Source organism: Phodopus roborovskii, unplaced genomic scaffold, assembly GCF_943737965.1.
Source record: "Phodopus roborovskii unplaced genomic scaffold, PHOROB, whole genome shotgun sequence".
In the NCBI taxonomy this organism is placed as follows: domain Eukaryota; kingdom Metazoa; phylum Chordata; class Mammalia; order Rodentia; family Cricetidae; genus Phodopus; species Phodopus roborovskii.
This window is the reverse complement of record NW_026126433.1, coordinates 48,652,077-48,675,778: the sequence shown is the minus strand read 5'-3', so window position 1 is coordinate 48,675,778 and position 23,702 is coordinate 48,652,077. Positions and strand designations below refer to the sequence as shown.

Sequence of the window (23,702 nt, the reverse complement as noted above, 5' to 3'; positions counted from 1 at the left end):
CATAAGAGAAGCCATAATGGTGAGTGGACATATAAAGATGCTCTGATCTGGCCATTCATATTGAGGAGTAACAACACATAGTGCAGCAGAGCCTCACATTCTCTGCTTGGCAGTGAGCCCGCTGAGTGGCAGTATCAGGAGTTGACAGGGTAGTGACTCAAGGCAACTCTATACACGGCTGCAGGAATGTCAATATCTGCAGCCACGTTGGAGAGCTATTTGTTAATGTACAGAATTGTTCAAGTGTGTGTTCTTACAACTCAACAGCAATACGCATTCTACAGAGTTCGTTGTAGTTTAGTTTATAATAGTAAGAACATTGTAATTGACCTAGTGACCATTGTAGATATAGGACCAGTTCTGTCAACATGGAAAAGTAAAATAAGTTGTGATTTAAATTAACACTAAAATTAAAGTATTTGTGTATATTTGTATCTGGACCATATAGTATATGTTTATGAGGCAGTCTTTACTCAAGAGTAAAATTATTATGAATTAGATTTTAGTCACTTCATATTATTGATTTTTTAAAAAAAAAAAATCCCAATTTCTTTCTTTTCTTTCCTGTCCTTTTCTTTTGAGACAGGGTCTCAGTATGTAGTCCTGGCCAACCTGGAACTTGCTTTGTAGACCAGTGTGTTCTCCAACTCTCAGAGGTCCTCCTTCTGCCTTCTGAGTGATGGGATTAAAAGTGCCATCATGACTGGCTTGACCTCAGTCTTGAAAGGCAGAAACCAAAAGGATGATAAGACACATTGCTTTCTGTATTTGAGAAGAAAACACTAATGGGCTTGGTCTTAGATCCTTCACCTAGGTTGTGTGTGATCCTGGGTTCTGTCCAAAGCATTTAGGAAAGAAAAGAGGAAAAATACCTTTAGAAAGTAATAAAATAAGTTGAATACATAGGACTTGATGTTTTTAATGTAAACTGTCATTAGTGTTTAGATCTCACTGGAATTTTACACGTGATACTTTTAATGTTTATGCTGTGTGCTGTCTATATTAGCAATACTTAGGTGGCAGAGCCAGAGGTGTTTTAGACTTTAAGATTTAGGGAGAATCAAATACTTTTAGGTTATCAAAGTTGTATTTCTAGAGTTGACTGAAAAAGTATCTAGGATCACTGGGGGAAAAAAATCCTTTTGGTATTTTTGCTCCAGCTTGTGTGTGTGTGTGTGTGTGTGTGTGTGTGTGTCTGTCTGTCTGTCTGTCTGTCTGTCTGTCTGTCTGTCTGTCTGCCTGCCTGCCTGCCTTGCCAGAAAAGAACCTAGCACACCTCAGTACCAAGAATGTCACCAATTTTCAATTAGTAGCTATCAAGATGACCTACAACTTGTAAAACCTTGTAGCAGACCATACAATGGGGAAAGTTTAAATCTGTGTTCACAAAAAAAAAAAAAAAAAAAAAAAAAAAAAATGTTAATTTGCTTCTCACTTGTTACAGATACTTTGCACAAGACAAATGGAAGGTACAAGTCATAATTGCCTTTTAATATCATCAGGGATTTAATAGTCTCCCTGGCTTTAATTTCCATAATGGAAAGATTCAAAAAACATTTTTACTGCTTCCAAGTTAGATCTTCATCAGACAGTCTAGTCAGCCATTGTGGCTGAATTGAAATGAATCCAGTAGAAGCTTTGTTGAATGTAGGAAGCCTCGAAGCACAGGATGCCAGGCAGTGTTTGAAGCTAGGGTCACTTGCCGTTGGTCATGAGAATTTTAAAGGGATTTTCGTAAACTGTCTGTCTGATTGACTGACTGAACTCTACTAGACTAGGATTGTTAAACATCACTCCTGTTTAACAATCTGTCCATGAGGAAGTGACCTCTTTGTTTGAACTACGGTCTGTGCAGCCCCTTGATTCTCAGAATTCTCTTCACTGTAGCGCACATGTTGTCTATTGGTGCTCTTGGCTGCGGTGGCTCAGGAGCAGTCCTCACATTGCTGTCTCCACGAGCTTTCACATGGTTTCTCCACGGTCTCTCATGGAACGCTGGCGTTTGTGTGCCCATTAGCCATAAGGACAATGGCTTTAATTTAGAGATCCGAGGACAGTAAAGAGGGATGGTCCCAATGGGTAGCTGCTTCCCCTGACTAACATGGCCCAGATATTTGCTATCCCTTTGTTTAAGAGTTAGTAAGGATTTAAATTGCTTGTTTTCCTTCCAGGAGGGTTTGGTGCCAGTGAGTAGGAGATTCAATTTCCCTGAAATATTAGTCATTATGCTTTCTTATTTTCTGCTTTGTATGCTAGAATTGTGAAATACAGTGATAGGGGACACAGGAAAACAACCTAAATCAGTTCTGTTTTCCTTTTCTCATGGAGTTATATTCTTTTGACCACATCTGTTGCTTTGTATTAAAAATCATTTGTTAGTTGTATAGATGGTAGAGTGAATCTCTTTAATTTTGAAAAAGGCCTTTGGGCCCAAACCAGTATAATTACTATTTGGCAACAAAAAATGGAAGATCCCGTCTCTAAATAGTTTTGAATATTGAAGCCGAAGGGAGGTCTTATGTTTAGCATTTCCTAGCATCTTTCATTTAGAGTTATAGTAATTTCACCACTCTGGGAGAATAGCATGATTTTAATTGAGATAATCTTTTTCTTGTAGTGTAGAATTTCCATGAAGAAACAACCAAGCACTTGGCCACACAGCATTACCATTTTTAATCAATCCTAATGCTTAGATTTCAAAGATATAAGCATGAAAATTCTGTAAAGATATGTTATTGCTATGGTCTCTTTGCATGAAAATCATTTATTTAGACTTTATTTACCAAGTTATGTTTGGCTTTCTCCATTGTCAGATGTCAGAAAAGGCATAAAGACATGTTTGTCTCTATGGGGACTTTTTTTTTTCCCCCCTTTGGTTTTTCAAGACAGGGTTTCTATGTATTGCTTTGGAGCCTGTCCTGGAACTCGCTCTGTAGACTAGGTTGACCTCGAACTCACAGAGATCCGCCTGCCTCTGCCTCTCAAGTCCTGGGATGAAAAGTGTGTGCCACCAACGCCCGGCAGGACTTATTCTTGAGAGCTCCTTGTTACAGCACTTGGAACCCCTCATGTTCTTTTCCCCACAGACCAGTTTATATCTCAATTGTGTGAACAATGTTTTCTTAGGAATTTTACCCAGAGAATCATCCTTAGAACCGGTTGTAAGGTATATAGTGCTAAGTTAGTTTGCCCAAATCAGTATTTTCCCTGGCAAGTTTAAGTTATGCTAATCTTATCCAATTCTCTTGTTTCTCAGCTCAGATTTCTTTCCCAAGGTCCATTGTGTCAACCAACCACACACTGGACCTTGGGTTTTGAGATTTTAGTCAGTTTGTGGAAGGCCACTTGGTAAGGGCCTAAAACTTGGGGGGTGATGGTGTAAGGACCCATGCTGCACTGTAGAGTTGCTTCTGAGTAGAGTAGGCTGTGTTGCCCAGGGGTGGGTGTGCCTCAGAGAAGGGGGCTCTGCTGATTTCCCTGTGGTGTCACAGTCAGTGCCCCGGCCTAGAGGCTTTTATGATGGGTTCAACACCCTGGGCGATTTCTAGAGAAGAAGGAAAATCACTTAAAAGAGCCCTGTACAATATGTATATTATATGCATCTGTGTTATAGATGAAGTTTGTTCTGTATAAGATATTTAAAGTGTGTTTTGTGTAAGTCAGGGATAAAGGAGAACTGGGAGACAACATGATTTAAAACAAACAAACAAACATACAAACAAACAAACCCTAGAACTTCCTTCCTTATTTGTGGTTGTGTGTGTGTGTGTGTGTGTGTGTGTGTGTGAGTGCACCGTGCCTGTGGAGGAGGTGTGAAATCCTTGCAGCTGGAGTTCTGGCAGTGGTGAGCAACCTGACCCGATGTGGGTTCTGGAAACTGACTCAAGTCTTCTAGACCAGCCGTAACACTCTTACCACCGACCCATTTTTTCCAGCCTGCTGTTTTCTCGATGAATTCTGGAAGCTTCTTTCCTTCTGCATGCCAATTGCTTCATTGTCTCAGTGGCATAGATGCTCGTTCTTCTTGCCACCTACCGAGAGAGAGATCCCTGATCATTAAATTCCCTTCATCTCCGGAGACTAGACTCCCCTATACTCATATCTAGTTATTGATTTGTAATGACAGTTAATTCTGCACAGTTTGTCTTCCTGTCTACATTTCAGTAGCTTACACTGTTGTGGATATCACTCAAAGCCCAGGCTAACCTCGGGAGAAGGGACTTACTGACTTTGCCCTAGGAGCTGCTGCACTCAGGACATTGACTAACCTAAGAATCTCCCTAGACTGGACACTGTGCTGCGTCTTCCAGTATCTCTATGAGTAAGGGGGAGGAAATTATTTCTGCTTTTTTCTTTTTCAAAAATAATTATTTGCTTTTATGTGTATGCGTGAATGCTTGCACATAACATATGTGTACCCCAGGTATTCCAGAGGCCAGATGAAGGCTGTGAATCCCTTGGAATTAAGAGTTATAGTGGTTGTGAGTCTCCATAGAGATGATGGGAACTGAACCTGGGCCCTCTGCAAGAGCAGCCAGCCCTTTTAGCTACTGAGCCATCTCTCCAGCACCTGCCCTTTCTTTAAAACAAAACAAAGCAGCAAAAACCATTGTTGTTTAGAGAGTACATTTTTAAAAAAATCTCATTTATTTTAGTAAAAAAATAATTTAAACATTATTTTAATTAGAAGTAGACCCATAGTGTTTGTGTCTTAAGTAGAGGGAGGACAGATTTACAGCTGCCCGTTGTTGTCCCTGGCACATTCCTAACTTCCCCAGATTACTTTCACTGAGAATTTCTATGAAAGATAGAAGACTGAGTACGGAGTGTATCTGACATTCTATTGTGAGTCAGTCATTGGCCCTTTACAAAAGTTTGTCCACATTTCAAGATAACTTGTGACTTACCAACCCATGGAAAATTTGCCTCCAAGTTTGAAGCAGGGTCATCACTGGGAAACTGGATTTGTTTTCTGAGACACTTTTTTAATATTGAAATTCTAGGTTTGTGCATCTGCACAAGGCTTCTGGGTGCTGGGGAACCCAACTGAAGGGCTCTGCATGCCCAGAAAGCAGCCTGCCAACTAAGCTACATCCCAGACACCTCCCCCTCCAACAGATTTTTCTCCTCAGTGATTTGAGGAAAAAAAGAATCATTCTCTTATTGTTTTGGTGTGTATGCTAAGAACTGTGTACAAATCGAAATGTTTGTGCACTGGTCTTCAACATAGCCAGTCATGTGTCAGTTATGAGGGCGATGTCAGTTCTGAGTGGACTCTTGCCACTCTTAGGACAATTCCTTTGAAAAGGGACGTTTCTACAACCTGAAGACGAAATATTCACCATTTATCTACCTCTCTGAGACAACCATACTCACTCCCTTATCAAATGCAACTTAATTCCTATTTGTTGGTTGCACATCATATCGAGACTCAAAGAAAACAGTGACTGCAAGCCGTTTGCCCTTTGCAGTGCTGTGATTCCTTGCTGCCCAGAAATGGACCGTTCGTGTTCTCCATGGGCACACGGAGTCACCTGGAGCCTCCTGGGGCGTTTTGCTTGAGTTTAGACACATTTAGAAAAAAGCTTCACAATTTCCATAAAAACCAGTCCTTCATTCATTTCCATTCAGGGTTTCTCCTTTTAGTCCCAGGAATTGCCTAAAATAAGCAGTCCCTTTTTGGAAGATTACTAGTTATTTCTGGTTTTGATTTGATGTATGCATTTCTCATTGCTGCTTTCAAGAAATGCAGCTTTGTTTTTCATTTGATGTGCTTTAAAGAAAAGAGAGAGGAGAATGTTTTCTAAAACGCCTGCAGTCCCTGATCCTTTGTCTCTTCTCCTTTTTCTCTGTTGTTCAAGAGTTCCTCAGCAGGGGTCCTTACCCACAGCACCCAAGCTCACCCCAAGAGGAAAGTAGGGCTCTATTTGGGATCAGTGGCTGGTCTAAACCAAGCACTTACAACTTTTTTCTTAGATTCAGTTAATGTTGTTTTTGGAACTCGAGAATTAAAATCTTTTTTTATAAAAATTGTGACCATCTAAATAAGCTTCGTTGTGGGATTTCTGGCAAAGAAACAGCATTTAAACTATTCAGTTATTCTGTCTCATCTTGTGTTGTGAGCCACAATGCTGTGCTAGGATGCACATTGTAGCTCCTTGTTGGGAGCTGTGGAAGGGAGATGGAGTGGGTACTGGACCTGGCCACTGTTCATTACTGATGTTCTCAGATATCTTGATTTCATTCATTATTTCTTAGAAGTGAACATCAGAACTTTGTGCACTTGGGGATCTCTATTTCCAGGCAGCAGAAGTGAACTCTGAATGACATAGACAAAGAAAAGAGGATATAGGAGGCCAAGTCTGAGGAGGTGGGTCATTGGTGCAAGCCTCTTATCCCCTCCCCCATGTTTGCCTGCTGTTCTGGTACTGGCTCATCACTCCAAACACTGCTTTTCTTTTGTCAGATTTGGGTTACTTTTGCTTATGGTCGATTGGAAGGCTGGTTGTTTCCTCCTGTGTCCTCCTGTAATGCTGTTAACTTAAGTCAGATCACAGAGCCACTGGCAATTTGGCAATTGTTTCTGTCCACTTGTATTTTGAGTTTGTTGTAGATGTAGGTGACCAGTGTAAGAGTTGGTGGTCAAGTTTGGGGACTTGAAGTCCTGTTGCAGCTGTAGTTTCCCTGTCATTGTTTTTTAATCATGATTTTATCTTGTGTTACAGTCCTATTTATTCCAAATATTCTTATAGGTGTTATTGGTTAGCATTTTCTTTCTTGCTTCATTAATCCATTCTGTTGTATTATGTACTGTTTTATTTAAAACATTTTCCTTATGATTTTAGCTTTTACTTTATGCCGTCATTGGTTTTCTATTATTATAAAATGTGTTCTTTTTTCTTGTTATTTGTTTGTGTTTTGAGATTGTGTCTCAGAGGTAATCCTCCTGCCTCGGAGTGCTTGGAATCCAGATGTGCACTGCTGTCTGGCTCTAATTTAAATTCTTGATTTCCATTTTTAGCTCATTTGGTTTCAGTTTTTTTTTCCTTTTACATGAATATTTCAAGTTAATTTTTTTTCTCTGCATTAGTTTAGTACAAGTTTGGGTATGTCCCTCATTACTTACTTAAAATATACTTCCTTATCTCCAATATGACTCTTCTGTTTCCCAGACAATATAGAAGCATGTCTCACATATCCCATGCAGAAGAGATTCTATTGTGTTTCAAGAAATGTTTCTAATCTCTCCATTGTTAGAGAAAATGACCGGTCTTACTTATTCTCCTGGTTGCTTTTTATGAGTGGCCAGTGGTGCTTGAAAAAGGTGTGTGATGACGCAGCTATGGAACAGGAGAGAGTGACCTGCAGATTTCCTTTCTCCTTATTTGCTTGATCAATGAATTTCCAGGAGTCTCTATTTGTATGGTGGCAGCTACCTCTTGCATAGTGCTTCCTATTTTAAGACCCTCCTATATATTAACGTAATTGTGTGTTGACCATTTTTCTCTTAAAAGGTCTACTATTTGTACTTTCTATATTTTGAGACTTGATACATAACAGCTGGTGAGGTGTCTGGGGTCTTTCATCATTACCCTTTGGCCTCCTTTATCTCTTATGATTCCTTTAACCATTTCCTGATATTAATATGATTACGTGGGCCTCTTTTATAGTTTGCCCTATGGTAGCTTTCTCTTCCCAACTTGTGCGTCTTTTTGTTTGAGGCATGAGTGAATTAAATTTTTATCCAGTCTTCTTTATAAGTGACAGTAGAATGTGATGGTTAGAAGCTACACTTGAGGCCAGATTGGTTGATTTGGTTTGCTGTGTGGATTTTGACAGCTCCCCCTTTACAGTTGTATGTGAGAAGTGTTTATCTTTTCTTCACCTAACCTCTCTCTGTATTTCATGTCTGGCCGTTCACCCAGATCCTCCAGTGGAAAGGAGCAGGTGATCAAGTTCTCATTTTTAATAAGGCTGTTGTTACCCTTGTAGAGTCACATGGCACAGCCTCATCATGCTTCCCTAGCTAGTTTGTACTACAACAACTACTTTTTGTTGTAAATACAGGTTCTCACATGTAGCTTTGGCTGTCCTGGAACTCACTATGTAGACCAGGTTGGTTCATTGTGGGAAGCTGTCTTTGCAGGGCTGCAGTTGGAGCCAGCCTGCTGTTTGTGCCTGAGAGAGGGAGTGTGGACAAAAGAAAAGCTACTTAAAGGGTTGAGAGACGAGACAGAGACACAGGATAGTAGTCAGGAGGGCCATTCAATACGTACTGAATGTGCTGAAGGCTGAACACCCTGAGTTTATTCTTCATCATACTTAAGCATCCAACCAAAAGTGGGGACAATGGCAGAAGACTTGTATTATCATGTATCAGGGGCAAAGAGACTTACTTCCCTTAATTCTCTGGGTATTTGGTAGCCACACCTGCCATCTGGCCTTCAGGGTCCAGAGTAAACATACCTGGGCCCACTTCTGTTGTTATTTAGATAGAGACGTCCACAATCAAGGGCAAAATATCCTGTAGCCACCAAGCTAATGTCTTATAGTAATAAGACAGATTTGAGCTCTCTGAACTTGAGGCAAGATGGAATGGACTCCTTTTCATGGGTCCTGACAGTTCATCACAGACATTCTGCTACCTGTGTGTTTGCAGGGGTTGAAGGCATGTGCCACCACACCTGGGTAGCATCTACTTTCCATCTCTCGAAAAAGCATTAAGTATTTCTAAAGTGGACATAGTAAGACTGGTCATCTTACAGTTGAGCATGAGTTAGTAGACGATCAGAACATGGCACCATGCCTGGCATACCAGTAAATACTCACAAGTCCTTCTGGTTTCCCATTGGCTTTGCTGTACTCTGACAGTTGGTGCTCTGGCCTGCCTAGACTCTGACCACCAATCCACTGTCTCCTCTGTTGGTTACCATTAATGTTACCAGACTTACTATTTTAACTTATGGTTCAGTCTTTTAAATGGCTGATTTCTTGTTGTTACTGTTGTTGCTCAGGTGACTTGGGAAAACAACTTTGATGCCTCTTAGTCCTTATCTTGCCTGGCTGAAGTAGAATTCAATGGAATTTCTAAATCATTCCTTAACAGGAATGTATGTTATTAACCTTGATAAGCTCAGGACATAATATGTATGATTTTGGCAGACTGGGGAGATGACTCATAATTTTTTTTATATTTAAAGTATACAGAATACAGTTTGAGAATCCACAATCAGATGATTGAAAAACCTAAATTACTCTAAAGTCTGAGACATGGGAGTCTTAAAGGCTCCCATGTGAGGAGTCCACAGAACTATTGGTACCGTGTTGACCTGTGTTTTCTTTGTTCAGTCATACATGTATCTCACTTGTTTTCTAACATGGAATTAATTGTTTTTAACAGGAAGGAAAAATTAATGCGGTGTTCTCAATGCCGAATTGCCAAATACTGCAGTGCCAAGTGTCAGGTAAGACTACTGAGCTGTTCAGTGACAACTTCAACCTTCACCTGTTCTCAGTTACACCCGAGAGTCCTTGTCTTCTTCCTTTCATCCTTTAAACAACAAGAACAAAATGGTGATTTTCTTTTACTTGTTATTTTCTTTCCGTTTTAAATTTAATATTTGTGCAGTTTGAATAAGCTTTGTCAAGGAAGGAGGAAGACAGAGAGACAGACAGACAGACAGACAGACACACACACATACACAGAGGGAGAGAGAGAGAGAAAGAGAGAGGAGAGAGAGAGAGAGAGACAGAGAGAGAGAGAGAGAGAGAGAGAGAGAGAGAGAGAGAGAGAGAGAGAGAGAGAGAGAGATGTTCCTGCTAGGGCAAATAGTCAAAGCCAGGTACTAGTGGCCACATCTATTCCAACACAATCTTCAGCTCACCTTTTTAGCTGTGAATTCAATGGATTATTTCACTGATGACATTAGTGTCTTCATTACCCTGTCACCCATCAGTAATGCCAGCTAGGGGTCCAGCCCTTACTTTAACACCCATGCATTTGGTGGTACATTTTAGTTTCAAACCATCATACCATTATTTGGGTTTCTGTGAAGATATATTTGAAGATCCATATATGTTTATAAAAATAGATAGAGGTTATTTTGGCTCAGGTTCTTCTATGTCTTGGTTTTCTTTTTCATATATTTTGTATCTCCAAATATATTCATATATATATATATATACACATATATATACATACATATACATATATATATTCACACTCATATATACACATACATACATACAAACACATAGATATATTTACCATGATCATAATTTTCTCATTAATGAATGCTTAGATTTCCTCCCAAACTTAGTATTATTTTCAATACATTATTTTTGTAGTTTTTGTATACTTCTAAAAATTATTTTCATGATAAATTTCTAATCATTTATTTTAGTGGAAGGATATATGCATTTTTGAATTTTTAAAGATAATGCCAAATTGCCTTTCTAAAGATTAAATTAATTTGTAATGAATATGGTTGTTAATATCATGGAATTCTTTTAAGGATGTATAATTAGCATTCAACATGACCTTTTCTTAAGAATCTTTTGATTAATCATTTAATAAGAGGAATAATTATGTTCTAGACAATTAAAAAGTCTAATTGAAACAGTTGGCGTTTGTCATCCCACCCTCATTCACATTTTAGGATGTGTGTGCGCTTGCTTGTGTGTTTATGTGTACAAGCACTTAGTGGAATTCCTTCTTCCTTTTGAATCTGGACCGTTATTCTCAGGGGTTCTTCTGCTATCTCATTTTCACTTTAGAAATTAGTCTCTTCAGAATGCAAATAAAATGATCTTAATGGAAGAAGCTCCATGTACAAGACTCTCAGAGGAGCCAAGTTACTTCTGCCACTTTCTTGTTAAATTATCTCATAGGAAATACAAGGTCAGTGAGTCTGCACTCATGAGAGCTAATATTTGTAACATAAATTAATAAAAGACCCAGAGACTGATATTGGTATTCAAACTTCAAGCTGAAGATCAGGGAAGAAAAACAGCCGGCCACAAGCTCTCACCTCACACTCAGGCTGAAAGAGCTGATCCACACATGAGCTCTTCATCAAGTCTCAGACTGCTGCCTCTCCTCAGTGTGGCCGGAGAATGAATGCCTCTTACTGACTTTGTTCTTGTCTTAAATACCTCTAATGAGTCCTGGGATTAAAGGTGTGAGCTCTGTTACTCTTTTAGACTGATTTAATCTTGTATAAGCCTGGGTGGCTTTGAACTCAGAGAAATCCATCTGCCTTTGTCTCCTGAGTTCTGGGATTAAAGGTGTGTGCCACCACTGCTGGACTGCTATATGTATATGTGTGTGTGTGTGTGTGTGTATGTATATGTGAATATATATATATATATATATATATATATATATATATATAGAGAGAGAGAGAGAGAGAGAGAGAGCTTGTGGCTTTCTGAATCTTCAGGCAAGCTTTATTACATTTTAATTAATATATCACTATAATTCCCCCTTTTTTGTCTAATACAAAAAGAAGGCTACAACTAACATAAGAAAAACTATATACAGTAAGTACAATATATATAATATATACATTCAGTAATTACATCAACAATGTCTAGTACATTTGCATTTGACAAATTCAGAGAAAATATCTAATTCAATATTATTTGACAAATTCAGAAGAAAATACTTCATTTGGCTACAGGACTGGGTGGGACAGAGACCTCTATCAACAAATATTTGTTAGATATTTTCTGGGTGCTAGGTTCTGAGAGCTAATATTTATTTGGTATCTGCTGGGTGTTTGGTGCTGCTGAGAGCTAATATTTGTTAGGTATCTGCTGCATGCTAGGTGCTGTTTTATCCCATTTAACTGTTGAGAATCTTGCATAATTTGGCTACTGTTACCATGCTCAATTACCAGTAATGAAGCAGCTCAGAACAGCAAGTAAATTATTACCTATCTCATAATTGCTATTTGATACACCATGGATTTGGGGAAATAAATGTATACATTAGTAACACATGTCCAGATTTTATGCTTACCTTCTAAATGTAAATTTCATTCTTGCTATAACATTCTGATTACATTTGCTCTTTTACCTGTTGCATTTGGCCTTCATGGCTAACTAATTTTACTCTGATGCTTGGTACATGCCCAGAAAGATCTTTATCCCTTAGATCCCCCCAGCTATCTTATTTTGTTTTTAAAAGACACAAAAGGAAACAATTTACAATAGAAATCAAGAGCTGGAGGGATCATTTGGTGGGTAGAGTGTGTGCTGGGCAAGCATAAAGACCTGGGTTTAGATCATCACATAGGACAGTACATGCCTGCAACCCCACTCTGTGGGAATAGAGACAGGTTTGGGAACAGGGACAGGCAGATCCCTGAAGTTCACTAGCCAGCAAGCCTAGCAGATTCTGTGAACTTCCAATTCAGCGAGAGACTGTATCTCCAGAAATAAAGATGGAGAGCAATCAAGGAAAGGTGCTTTAGTGTTGACCTTCACACATATGCACACATACATGCATGCATATCTTTATACACATACCATGCATAGGAACAATATCACACACACACACAGGTAGAAATCTAAAGCTTCAACATTTTTCTCATAAGATATGAATTGTTAAAAACAATTTGTATTTTCATCTCATTTTTTTTACACCAAATAACAGTAACTATAATAAAAAGCGGGGGGGGGGGGAGGGAGGGAACAAACACATGCCTTTTCTTCAAGATAAATCATTAAAAAAAAATTTATTTTATGGTAATATTTCAATCATCTCACTCCTTGTAAATTTGGGCTCCATGTTTCCCCAAATGTTTGGTCAGGTGAAATGCATATAGAAATGAATTAACACACTATTTAACACACATCTTTTGGAAACTTCATTTCTAATCTCAATGGCCTAAACCCCCTCCCCCCCAATTTACAAATGTATTTTCTCCAAGGCTACTTTCTCCAGTTGTAATAATACACAGAGAAAAGAAAAAAACATTATCTGATTAGAACAAATAGAGGGAGTTTGGCAAGTGGGTATGTCACTTTGATTCATTGTAGTGTATATATTTTATTACATATATTATTCACTGAAACATCAATAACAGTGTCATTGTTAGATATAATGTGTAAGGCGATGGGAAAATAGCTACTGAGATGAAATATATGTTGCTTGCTTGAGTACGTTTTTTGTGCGTATGTGTGTAGAGGGTGTTGTGTGGGTGTAGAAGTAGGAGTCATGGATTGGCCATAACATATGCATTTAAACTGCTCTAGTTAATTCTCACCTTAAGCTACAGAGCTAAATATTGTAATTTTTATGGATACCTACAAAACTGCACAAAATTAAACTGACAAACTGAACTATGAGGACAATGAACAGTAATGAAGAGGAGGTAAAAGCAAATGGAATGGAAATTGATATAGAAATTGTGACTCTGTAACAAAAAATATGTATGCCTGTGAGGGACATGACTTTGGTTCAATAGTTGGACATTTTATGTGGGTCTACGAGTTGTCTGTGAAAGATTAGGGGGATAGTTTTAAGAGTATAATATATTCTTTCTGCTGAAAGGGTGCTATCACTGTTGTAAGTACTCCTCATTTTTAAACATTAGCAACACAAGAACTTATTTTAATTACAAAAATTAAGATAATATAGAATTATAGAGGATTGATACAATGGACGTTTCCTCTAGATTACTTTTTTCCTTTTTCTGATATAATTTGTGTTTCTTTTTGTGATTGCAGTAAGACACAAAGACAACTGTTCCTCCATGTTTCATATATATGCATTCATTCAGTATACTCACTCATCTACTGCTGAGTACAATATTTTTTCTGATACTGACAAGATTATTTTTTCGTTGGTGGCTTTAAGCTCCTGTCTGTGCCTTATTGTAGGACACCCATCACATTATTTCCTAGTGTGAGGACAGGATTCCATACTGGCAGAATGGAACATCACAGTTGATTCTGAGACTGCAAAGGAGAAAGAAATGGGCTGTTTCTTCATCAAGAAATGTTCAAAATATAAAAACTGACAGAGATGTTGATAGCTTTTCTGAATTTAGTTTGACTTGTGATATTTGCATTTCTAAACGACCTCATTGCTGAACAAAGCACATGACCAGGTTCTAGATCAAATTTCACATTATGATCTTTTGAACAGTGTTATATTTGCAGAGAGAGGTTCTGTTTCATATTAGCAATTATGTATCTCTTTACATATTTTGGGTCTGTATTTCATGTGTAGTTATCAAATGATTTATTTTTATGCTGAGGAACTAATCCTTCATCAGTAAGCATTTCACAGGGTGATTTTATCAGTTGTTTTCTGGATACCATACTCATTGTGTGTACTGAAGAAAGCTAAACCTTTTGATTATTTCAGGAATATCTGTTTCAGGGTCAGACTGATAGGTTTTGCAGAGTTTTATATTTAATCCATCCTCACAATCTCTTTTAATTGTGCATCGAGACCATGGCACTCAGAATGATTCTTGTTATTAATATTTATCACATTTGTTGCTGTTTTCTGTTTCTGGTTCTTGTTTTTGTCTTTCATTATTTTCCTGCCTTTTGTAGGTCTTTAAGTAAACATTTTCTTGGAGCTATTCCATTGTCTCTTTCTCCCTTTGCTTTTTAGTTTTTTGAGGTTGGGTCTTACTGTGTAGCTCATATTGGCTTCAAATTCATATATCCTGAGATAGCTTAATTCCAAGATCTTCCTGAAATAGCCTTCTTAGTGCTTGGATTATAGGTTTTTGTCACCATGTCCTCTATTTAGGGAAAGCACCTGTTAGTGTAAGAGAGGGACCAAATGGAAGACTGTAGAGTAGTCTGGGCAGTCTTAGCACTGTGTCTAAACTGGATCTTTCATCTCACCCTCCATTACTTGCTCTATATAATGCCAATAATAGGGAGATATTTAGGAGACTTCAGGATCGGGACTTTTGGCTACTCTCCACGCCCATCATGTTTTAGTTCCACTCTCTGTCAGCTACACAGGCTTTCATTTAGAGTTTTCACATGGCAGGGCAGCCTGTGGCATACACAGCTGTGATACCTACCCCTGATGGCCTCCTGAACTGCTTCTGCATCCTGTCTTTTTACCAGATTGAACTTTCTAATGAGGGGTAACGTCCCTCTGGTGACTTTGGGAATTACAGATGTTATAATTACTTGTGTCAGGGAAATAAAATGCACTTTCTGCTAGGTCCACATAAAACCTGCTGTTGATATTTTGGTTACCCCAACGGGAGATTTCTGGTATGCATAGAAGTTCATGGAAGGGAATAATTTAGTTTGTGCCTCTTACAGTGTTGACCATGTTGACATGGTCTTTCTGTAGATGGTTTAGCCTTTTTTTTTCTTTCTTCCTGTGAAGGGCTATATGGTAAATTTGTTGGCCATTTGACTCATTAATTGCTTTTCAACTCCGTTTAGCACAAAGAGAGTACAGCTATGGAGTGTGACTATATTCTAGTATAACTTTACAAAAATGTGGCTGTAGAGATTTAACTTCCAGATCATAGTTTTCTGAACCTTGTACTAGATGACAATGGCTTACTCTGGGGCCCTAGTGTTATTATTGCTTCATATTGTATGGATTTTGGTTAAGGAAATGCTGTGATTTTCTTAAAGGTAACAATTCAGCCTTGTTTCGTTTTCCAATAACTTGGAGTTCTGTGTCCATTCCTGACCCCATTCCTTCTTTGTTTTGGCCTTACCTTTCTATTTTGAGTAGGACCATTGGGGAAGGGCTCTGGCTATGTTTGGTGCGTGTGCAGTGAATATTAAAGTGAGAAAACTGTGCTGCTCTCTGTCACTGACTCTCCTGACCTCTTTCGAGGTTTTTATGCAGGAATTTGACCATGGTTCTTCAGTCAGCTACAGCTGTGAGACAACCTGCTCAGTCTGCTGTTTATTCTCCTAGATTTCTGTTTTGTAAGTGAGGCCTGTGATTCAACTTCAGGCCTTTTCAAGCACAGAGGAAGATCTATCATTCACTTGCTACCAAGTACTCTTAAGTTGAATGAAAGTTTTCATGTCTCTTTTCATGACAACTCACTTATTTTGAGTTTTACAGGAGTGTTTACAGGAACACCTTGCAGATAACTGTTGGTGAGTGTCAGGAGACATACACTCAGTGATTGTTGCTCCGGTCTCTGTGAGCCCTGATGAGCGCTGATTAGTTGATTGTGTGGGCCATGTTCTCATGGTTTCCTTGACCCCTCTGGGTCCTGCAATATTTCCTTCCCATCTTCAGCAGGGTCCCCTGAGCTCCTTCTAATGTTTGTCTGTGGTTGCTGCGTTTGCTCCCATCAGTTGCTGGATGAAGCCTCTCCAGCAACTGACCTATGAGTATAGCAGATTAACTCAATGTTTGAAGATGCCAGCACTCTAGTTTTTTTTTTTTTTTATCAGAATGAAGGACTCTGCTTGGTTTGCTTAACCTACTCTCATTCGAAGACCAGATGGAAGTAAGCACCTTACCACATCTTGGTCAGTTTGTACCAACCACATCCCCAAGGATGGCAATGACAGCCACAGGATGCTGTATTACAGCATTTGTATAAATTTCTTTGCATTGGGATTTTTAATAGGTTCATATATTTTGCTAAGCAGGGTGTGTATGGTTTTGCGTTTTTCCAACTTATTTGACAGTGAAACAGTGAACTTTTCGAACACCTTGTACATCTTGGTGATTGACAGTTGCTAGTTCAGTACTCCTTCCTGTACAACAGGCTTTTAGTTCTACCAAGTTGGATTTTAATACTGTGCCTTCAGGTAAGTGCTGGTGTTATGTAGCTGCCAGAAAGGCCATTAGTGTTGTAAATGTAAGCACTGTCAAAGACACCGTCCAGTATGATGATCAGCCTTCTTGGAATACATTCCTCTTGTGATTTAATATTTAGTAACATATGTCTTCCTTTCTACCAGATGAGAATTATGGAAGTCATTATGTTCTGTTTCTGCCTTGCTTATAAAGAAACTTAAATAAATGTACAAACATGGCAGTCACTTAGTGTTTACCTTAAGCATGCCAAGGGGTTTACTATCCTTGTTTATATTTGGGAAGTTTGTTTTAAATCTTAGATCATGAGTCTTATTTTCTCCACCTCATGTTAGGATGATTTCTAGTATCTGGATTACTGAGAAATGCAGTGCCTTTTGTTAATTGCTTAGGCATGTGTCTAGCACATTCTAGAATGCTAAGTGGGTGTCAGAGGACTTCACTTAATTCTACCAGTGGTTTTTAATATTTTATGTTTCTGATGTTACGACCTATTTCTTTTATAACTTTCATTTTCTTTTTTAAAAGATAGGGTTTCTTGCAGCACAAGTTGACTTGAACTCATTACATAGTAGAGGATGGCTTCGAACTCCTAATCCTACTTCCTCAGCCTCAAGAGCACATCATGCTTGGCTGTTCTCCTCATCGTTTTTGGTGGCACTAGGGCTTGAACCAGGGCCTCATGTGCTCTGTCACTGACCTGTGGCCCAGCTCTTCTCATACATGGAACCAGCATGGTCCCACTTAGATGTGAGTGAGGTATAAGTACTGGAAGGAAGGGCATTGGACAGTGTCAGCAGAGGCAAAGTGAGCAGAAATGATAGACTTGTAAACAGCGTTTCCCAAACCTAGATTTCTGGGGGCCTGGCCAGGCTGATACAGGAATTCTTTTGTAGCCAAAGGCTGACTGGAGCACAAATATGAGTCAGATGTGTAATTTTCATGAAGTAAGAATGTGTGAGGCATCAAGTATGTCAGTGATAGAACATATGAGACTGTTGCTCGAGCCATTGCCCTCTCTCTCCTCAGGGATAGACTCTGTCTCTTTAGTCCAGTCACATCTAGGAATGTGACCAGCCCACTGTTCTCTCCAACCTCATCATGTAGTGAGTTCCATGAGTGTGCTGATCGGAAAATGTATCTTCCCAGCTACATGCTTTTTCAAATGCAAAGGACTCTGTTATAATTGAGGACATAGTATGACCTTGTATAGTCTTTAGCAAACTGCATATTATTGGTTGGCTCCTTTCCTTTGAGAGTTACAGTCTTAATAGTTTTGCATCTGTCTCCTGGTATGCCTGACATTTTTACAGCAAGGTAGAAACTCAGAATGTTGGCGTCCCTGTTTTGATTTCTCTTAGCCACATGTTTTTATTTTCTAGCAATGAGTAATACTTCTATTTGTGAGTTTGTTCTTTTTTTTGGGGGGGGGGTGATTGGTTTTCCTGTTTTTTAGACAGGGTTTCTTTGTGTAGCCTTGGCTGTCTTAGAACTCACTCTGTAGACGAGGCTGGCCTTGCATTTATAGAGATCCGCCTGCTTAGGTGTGCACCACCCTGTCCGAGTGATATTCTCATTAAAAGTCTATCTTATATATTACTAAATATTAAGTATTTAGTTACTGTTCTTACTGTTGAATCTCCCATCCTGGTAATTACCAGAGGGCAAATTAGAGGAAACAGTGAAGCCGAGGCGTTGGTGTCTTCATCTGGTATCTCTACCTGACAAAGACTAAATTCTGGATCATTCTCATTATTATATATGAATTTTGTATTTTGAAATTATATTTGGGCTGCTGAAATGAAATTAAAGTTGCTGATTGTGAGTGTTCAGAACTGGCTGTAATGAAAGTTAACTTTCATCTCTGGTGCGTTCCCTGTTCTTGTCTTCACAGAAAAAAGCTTGGCCGGACCATAAGCGGGAATGCAGATGTCTTAAAAGCTGCAAGCCCAGATATCCCCCTGACTCTGTGAGACTTCTGGCCAGAGTCATCGTGAAGCTTGTGAGTACACAGCTCATGAGAGGAGCCTGGATTTTATTTGATAAAAGCAATTTCTGCTCCTATTTGTATTTAAGGATGAGGCTGAATTCATGTTAATGTGGATGTTGAGATATCCCAGACAGTGTGTTAAGACAAGAAACTCATGTTGCTATTAGTCACTGACTATAGAGATTTTGTAATCTCTTTTTTGAATAGTTGAGGTAATAGGTGTTAGCATCTAGTACTTATTATGTTTTCTTTGTAACATTTTTTTTTCTGTGAACACACTACATGCCCTTATTGTCTGTTTAAGTGAGGATATAATTAGATAATAATATGCTAAATAGACAAATTCTTATTTCTTTTCTCTTGGAGAGACAGGATTTGTGATTTCTGCAGTCCTTGACATATAGCAGAGTCTGAAATTCTGCTCTGAAGACACTTCTAGATTGTTCCGATAGGCTGTGGCATAAATGTCTCAGTTTATTGCAGGCTCTAATTGGGTTCCTTCACTTATTCATTGACTTTTGATTTCTTATTTCCCTTTTCTCCACTTTCAACTTTTATGGAGGCCTTTGAGAATGTGAAAGTGTGGGAACTTTTTGTAAGAGTATTTTATTTAGGAGATAAAACTGCTAGGTGAAGTTGAAAGTTGGATTTTAAAGTTGTTACTAAGTAATTCCAAAAAAAAAAAAAAAAAAAAAAAAAAGCTGAAGAGGCCTGGAGACAGGACTTGGTGTTTAGCAATGTTTGCTGTCCGGCCTGATGGCCTGAGGTCAGTTTCTGGAACCCATGTGATGGAAGGGGAGACCTGGCTTCCTAAGATACTGACATACACTCTGTCTCTCTCACACACACACTCTCTCTCTCACACACACTCACACATACATACACACACACACACACACACACACACACACACACACGGGCATATAGAATATAATGTTTTAGGGCTGGAGAGATGGCTCAGCCGTTTAAGGCTAGGTTCATAACCAAAAATATAAGAATATAATATTTTAAAAATGTCATTGAAGCTGGGTATGGTGGCACATACCTTTAATCCTCTCATTCAGGAGGCAGAGGCAGGTGGATTGCTCTGTGTTCCAGGCCAGCTTGGTTGACAGACTAATTTCCATGATAACTAGAGGTACATTGCGACAGAGTGGTAGATCATGTCTCAAAACAAACAAAAAATTTCATCAAATTATCCAGGTGTGGTCAAATATACTTATTTATGTTTTGGAGTGCTTACCTTGTGTCTTCTCCTTTTCCTTTCCAGATGGATGAAAAACCCTCAGAGTCGGAGAAACTTTACTCATTTTATGATCTGGAGTCCAGTAAGTGATTATTTATTAGTACCTTAAGACCAAATCTATCATTTGCTAGCTGAACTTCCCTCCCTCCCTCTCCCCACCCTCCCCGCTTCTCTCTTCTCCCCAGAGGTTCAGTCTTTAGCTTCTAAGGTCTCCAGTAATTCACCTCCAGTTTTTAAGAATTGAAGCTTTGATCTTTTTTGAATCTTTTAACCCAACCCATAATCCTTTGCCATACGAGGGAGAACGCATGATTTCCTCATGAGCAGGACTGAGGGATCTCATTCAGTGTGTTAATAACACAGCTGATAGTCTAAGTGACATTTGTCTCCTGTTTCTCCCCCCTTATCCCCTTCTCTCCTTTCCTAGTTTCCCCTCCATGTTAGCCAAGAGTGCTGTAGTGAACAGTGTGTCCTAGGGAACCCCTTCGTGTCATCATCCTGTTAGGCTCTGCGACAGTACTGAACATCGTTCTTTTCCTGAGCCACCATGGTGGTTGCCAGCTACCATGAATGCCTTAAGGCTTCCGAGGTGTAGGTGTCAAGTGCAATCTGGGTCCCCTCTTCACCGAGGGTAGAAGTGGTTCCCTGTCGCAAACTAGCTAGAACTCATAGACTGCGATTGTTGCACAGTTTACCACTCCTGGTTAGAGATGAATGAGAAGATGATGTCTAGATTTACAGTTCTAGGAGCTCAAGTGCCAGTGGCAGCAAATTATTATTTAAGAAATCATGGGTTAATTATTCTGCTGGACAAATAATTTGAAGAAAACATGCAAACCTGACACGAGGAAGAGCGCTAGTTCAATATGATGTGTCTTTTCAAGTTTTAATAGAGAACTAATTAGTCATTTTCCTTTGTAGTACTGCTGGATAATTAACACCATTCACAGTGAATTTGACTATTAGCATTAGCCCTGCTCAGTAGCAAACCATTACATTGCCTTTGGTGAGATGCTCAGATGTTAGTAGTGTGGTGGTGTATTCTTATCTTCAATATGCCACTCTTAATGACATGTTATTTAAGTATGGTATTATAATTTAAACTAATGTTCAAGGAGATCATATTGGCTTTAGAAAAATCTCACTTTATGTGTGTTTTTACAAATATGTAATTGATACATAAAGTCTCTAAACAAATTTATGGGGTCCAGTATATGCATACACACACACACACACACACACACACACACACACACACACACACACACACACATACACACACACAAATCAGGGTAGTTAGCATTACCGTTTCACAAAAATTTATCCTTTGTATGTATTGGGAATCTTTTGAAAGTTGAAACATCTTTGTAGAGTAATTCACCATAAATAAATATACAATAAGCAATGATCATATTAGAACAACAGGTGTTTTTGGTCAGAAGTGAATTGTGTTTTTGTGTTGGGAATCTTTTGGCTATTTTTCTCTGGCAATGACTTAAGCCTATATTCTACAAAATAGCAGCATCAATTCCCCCTAGTTAGCTGCATTTTGGTACCCAATGTCCAAACCCCTCTTCCCTCCATTCCCTCCTGTCCTTTCTCACATCCAGTGATCACTATTTTGTTTGAGATCCATTCTGTCCTGGATAACTTAGTTGTCAACTTGATACAGCCAGGATCACCTGAGAGGAGAAGCCCCAGATGAGAATTGCTTAGATCTGGTTGGGGTGATGTCTGTGAGGGATCATTTCCATTATTAGTGCATGGAGGAGGAGAGCCCTGCCCATTCCTTGAGCAGGTGGTCCTGGGCTGTGTAAAACAAGTAAGTAAGCAGGAACCTATGAGGGAGGCAGAGTGAAGGCAGCATGCCGTGCCCATCTGTGGCTTCTGCTTCAAGTTTGGGCCCTCAGTTTCTGCCCTGACTCTCCTCAGTGACTGACCTGGAGCAGTAAACCAGATAAATCGTTTTTTTTCTCCTAGGTTGCTTTTTGTCAGTATCTTATCACAACAACAGAAGGGAAGGTAGACAACCTTTTAAAACTTCCTCCAGTAAAAGAGAAAATATGCTATTTGTCTTCCTGTGTCTGGCTGGTTTCTCTTAACATTGTGTTCTCCAATTTTGTTCCAGAGGTGAAAATAACAGGCTTTCACTATTTTATTTAATTTTTTTAATGCCGGGGTAGTATTTTGCTGTATAGATGTACCATATTTCTTTATCAATTATCCTGATTCTTTGTTTTGAGTACTGTATCTAGTGCGGCAGCAAGGGTAGACATCTTCTTGTCACAATACCGTTTTGCACAATGACTGCATGCCATTGTATAGGAGTGCCTGTGTTTCTGCATCTGTGCTAGGATTTAATAGTTTATGCTTTTGGATAATAACCATCGTAGCCGGAGTGAGATGATGTCTCATTGCTTTAGTCCACATTTTCTGATGATTACTACTGTGGAGTATTTTGTCATGCACCTGTTCACAATTTGTTTATCTTCTTTTGAGACGTGTCTGTGTTTCCCATTAAATGGGATCGCCATCATCATTTCATATTGCTATTGAGTTATTTTTGTCACTGTTGTTGTTATTTAATTGTTTGTTTTCATTTCCCCATCAAAGTTTCTCTTCCCTATCTTCTTCCCCGCTTCCCTCCCACCCTCTCCTCTCCCCACTATTGAGATATTTTAGATTCCTTATATAGTTAGTTAGTCCCTTGCGATGAATCACTTGCAGGTTTTCTGTCTGCTATGTAGGCCGTCTCTTTGCTGTACTGATTGTATTCTTTGTACAGGTATTTTTGTTGTTGTTTGATTGGCTCTTGTTTGTCTTGATAGCATTTTGTGGTTATATCCAAAAACTATATGCTCAGGGCCATGTCCTAAACCTTTTCCTTTATGTTTTTCCCCTAATAGTTTTATGGTTTGGGATCATATATTTATGTTTTTGATACATTTAATATTGCTTTTGTGTATGAAGAGAGATAGTGTCCTAGTTTTGTTCTTCTATACATGAATACCCACTTTCCTGGCACAATTTTTTAAAGCCACTGTCTTTCCCTTTAATGTGTATTTGTGGCAACTTTGCTGAGAATTGATGGGGGTTGGCCTTCTATCTATATGTGTCTCTTATTGGTTGACGAATAAAACACTGTTTGGCCAGTAGATTCAGGAAGATAGGCGGGACTAGAAGATGAGGAGAATTCTGGGAAAGTAGGCAGAGAGAGACCACAAGGAGACTCCTATAGAGACTGCGAAGATAGGACGTGCCAGGAGTTCTCCTGCAAGATAAGGCCATGTAGAAATACATAGATTAGTAGTTATGGGTTAATAATTAAGACAGAGCTAGACAATAAGAAGCCCTAGGCATCTGCCAACAGTTTTATAACTAATATAGCATCTCTATGTGTTTATTTTGGGCTGAAGCAAGGTGGTGGAACCCAGGTGGGAAAGAAAACTCCAACAAAATGTTGCTCAATGCATGAATTTCTCTAGCTTTTTCACTCAGGGCTGCTTTGGCTTTCTGATTATTTCCCCTGTTTCTGAGCAAGATGCTACTGTTAATCTCTGGGAATCGCATTGAGTCTGTATATCACTTGAGGGAGTGTGGACATTCTAAAAATATTAATTGTTCTAACTCATTAAAATCGGTTGACTCCTCCCTCCTTCCCTCTATCCCTCTCTCCCTTCCCC

General features: G+C 39.0%; 1 protein-coding gene across 1 annotated transcript in view; it reads left to right on the top strand.

Moving 5' to 3' along the window:
- The window catches only part of Smyd3 (SET and MYND domain containing 3), a 504,787-nt gene that overhangs the window by 81,196 nt on the left and 399,889 nt on the right, over nt 1–23,702 (top strand). The window contains exons 2-4 of the mRNA XM_051186397.1: nt 9,401–9,464; nt 18,678–18,785; nt 20,044–20,101. Of these exons, the coding sequence (XP_051042354.1) occupies nt 9,401–9,464; nt 18,678–18,785; nt 20,044–20,101 (230 nt within the window). The remainder of the gene's footprint in view (nt 1–9,400; nt 9,465–18,677; nt 18,786–20,043; nt 20,102–23,702) is intronic.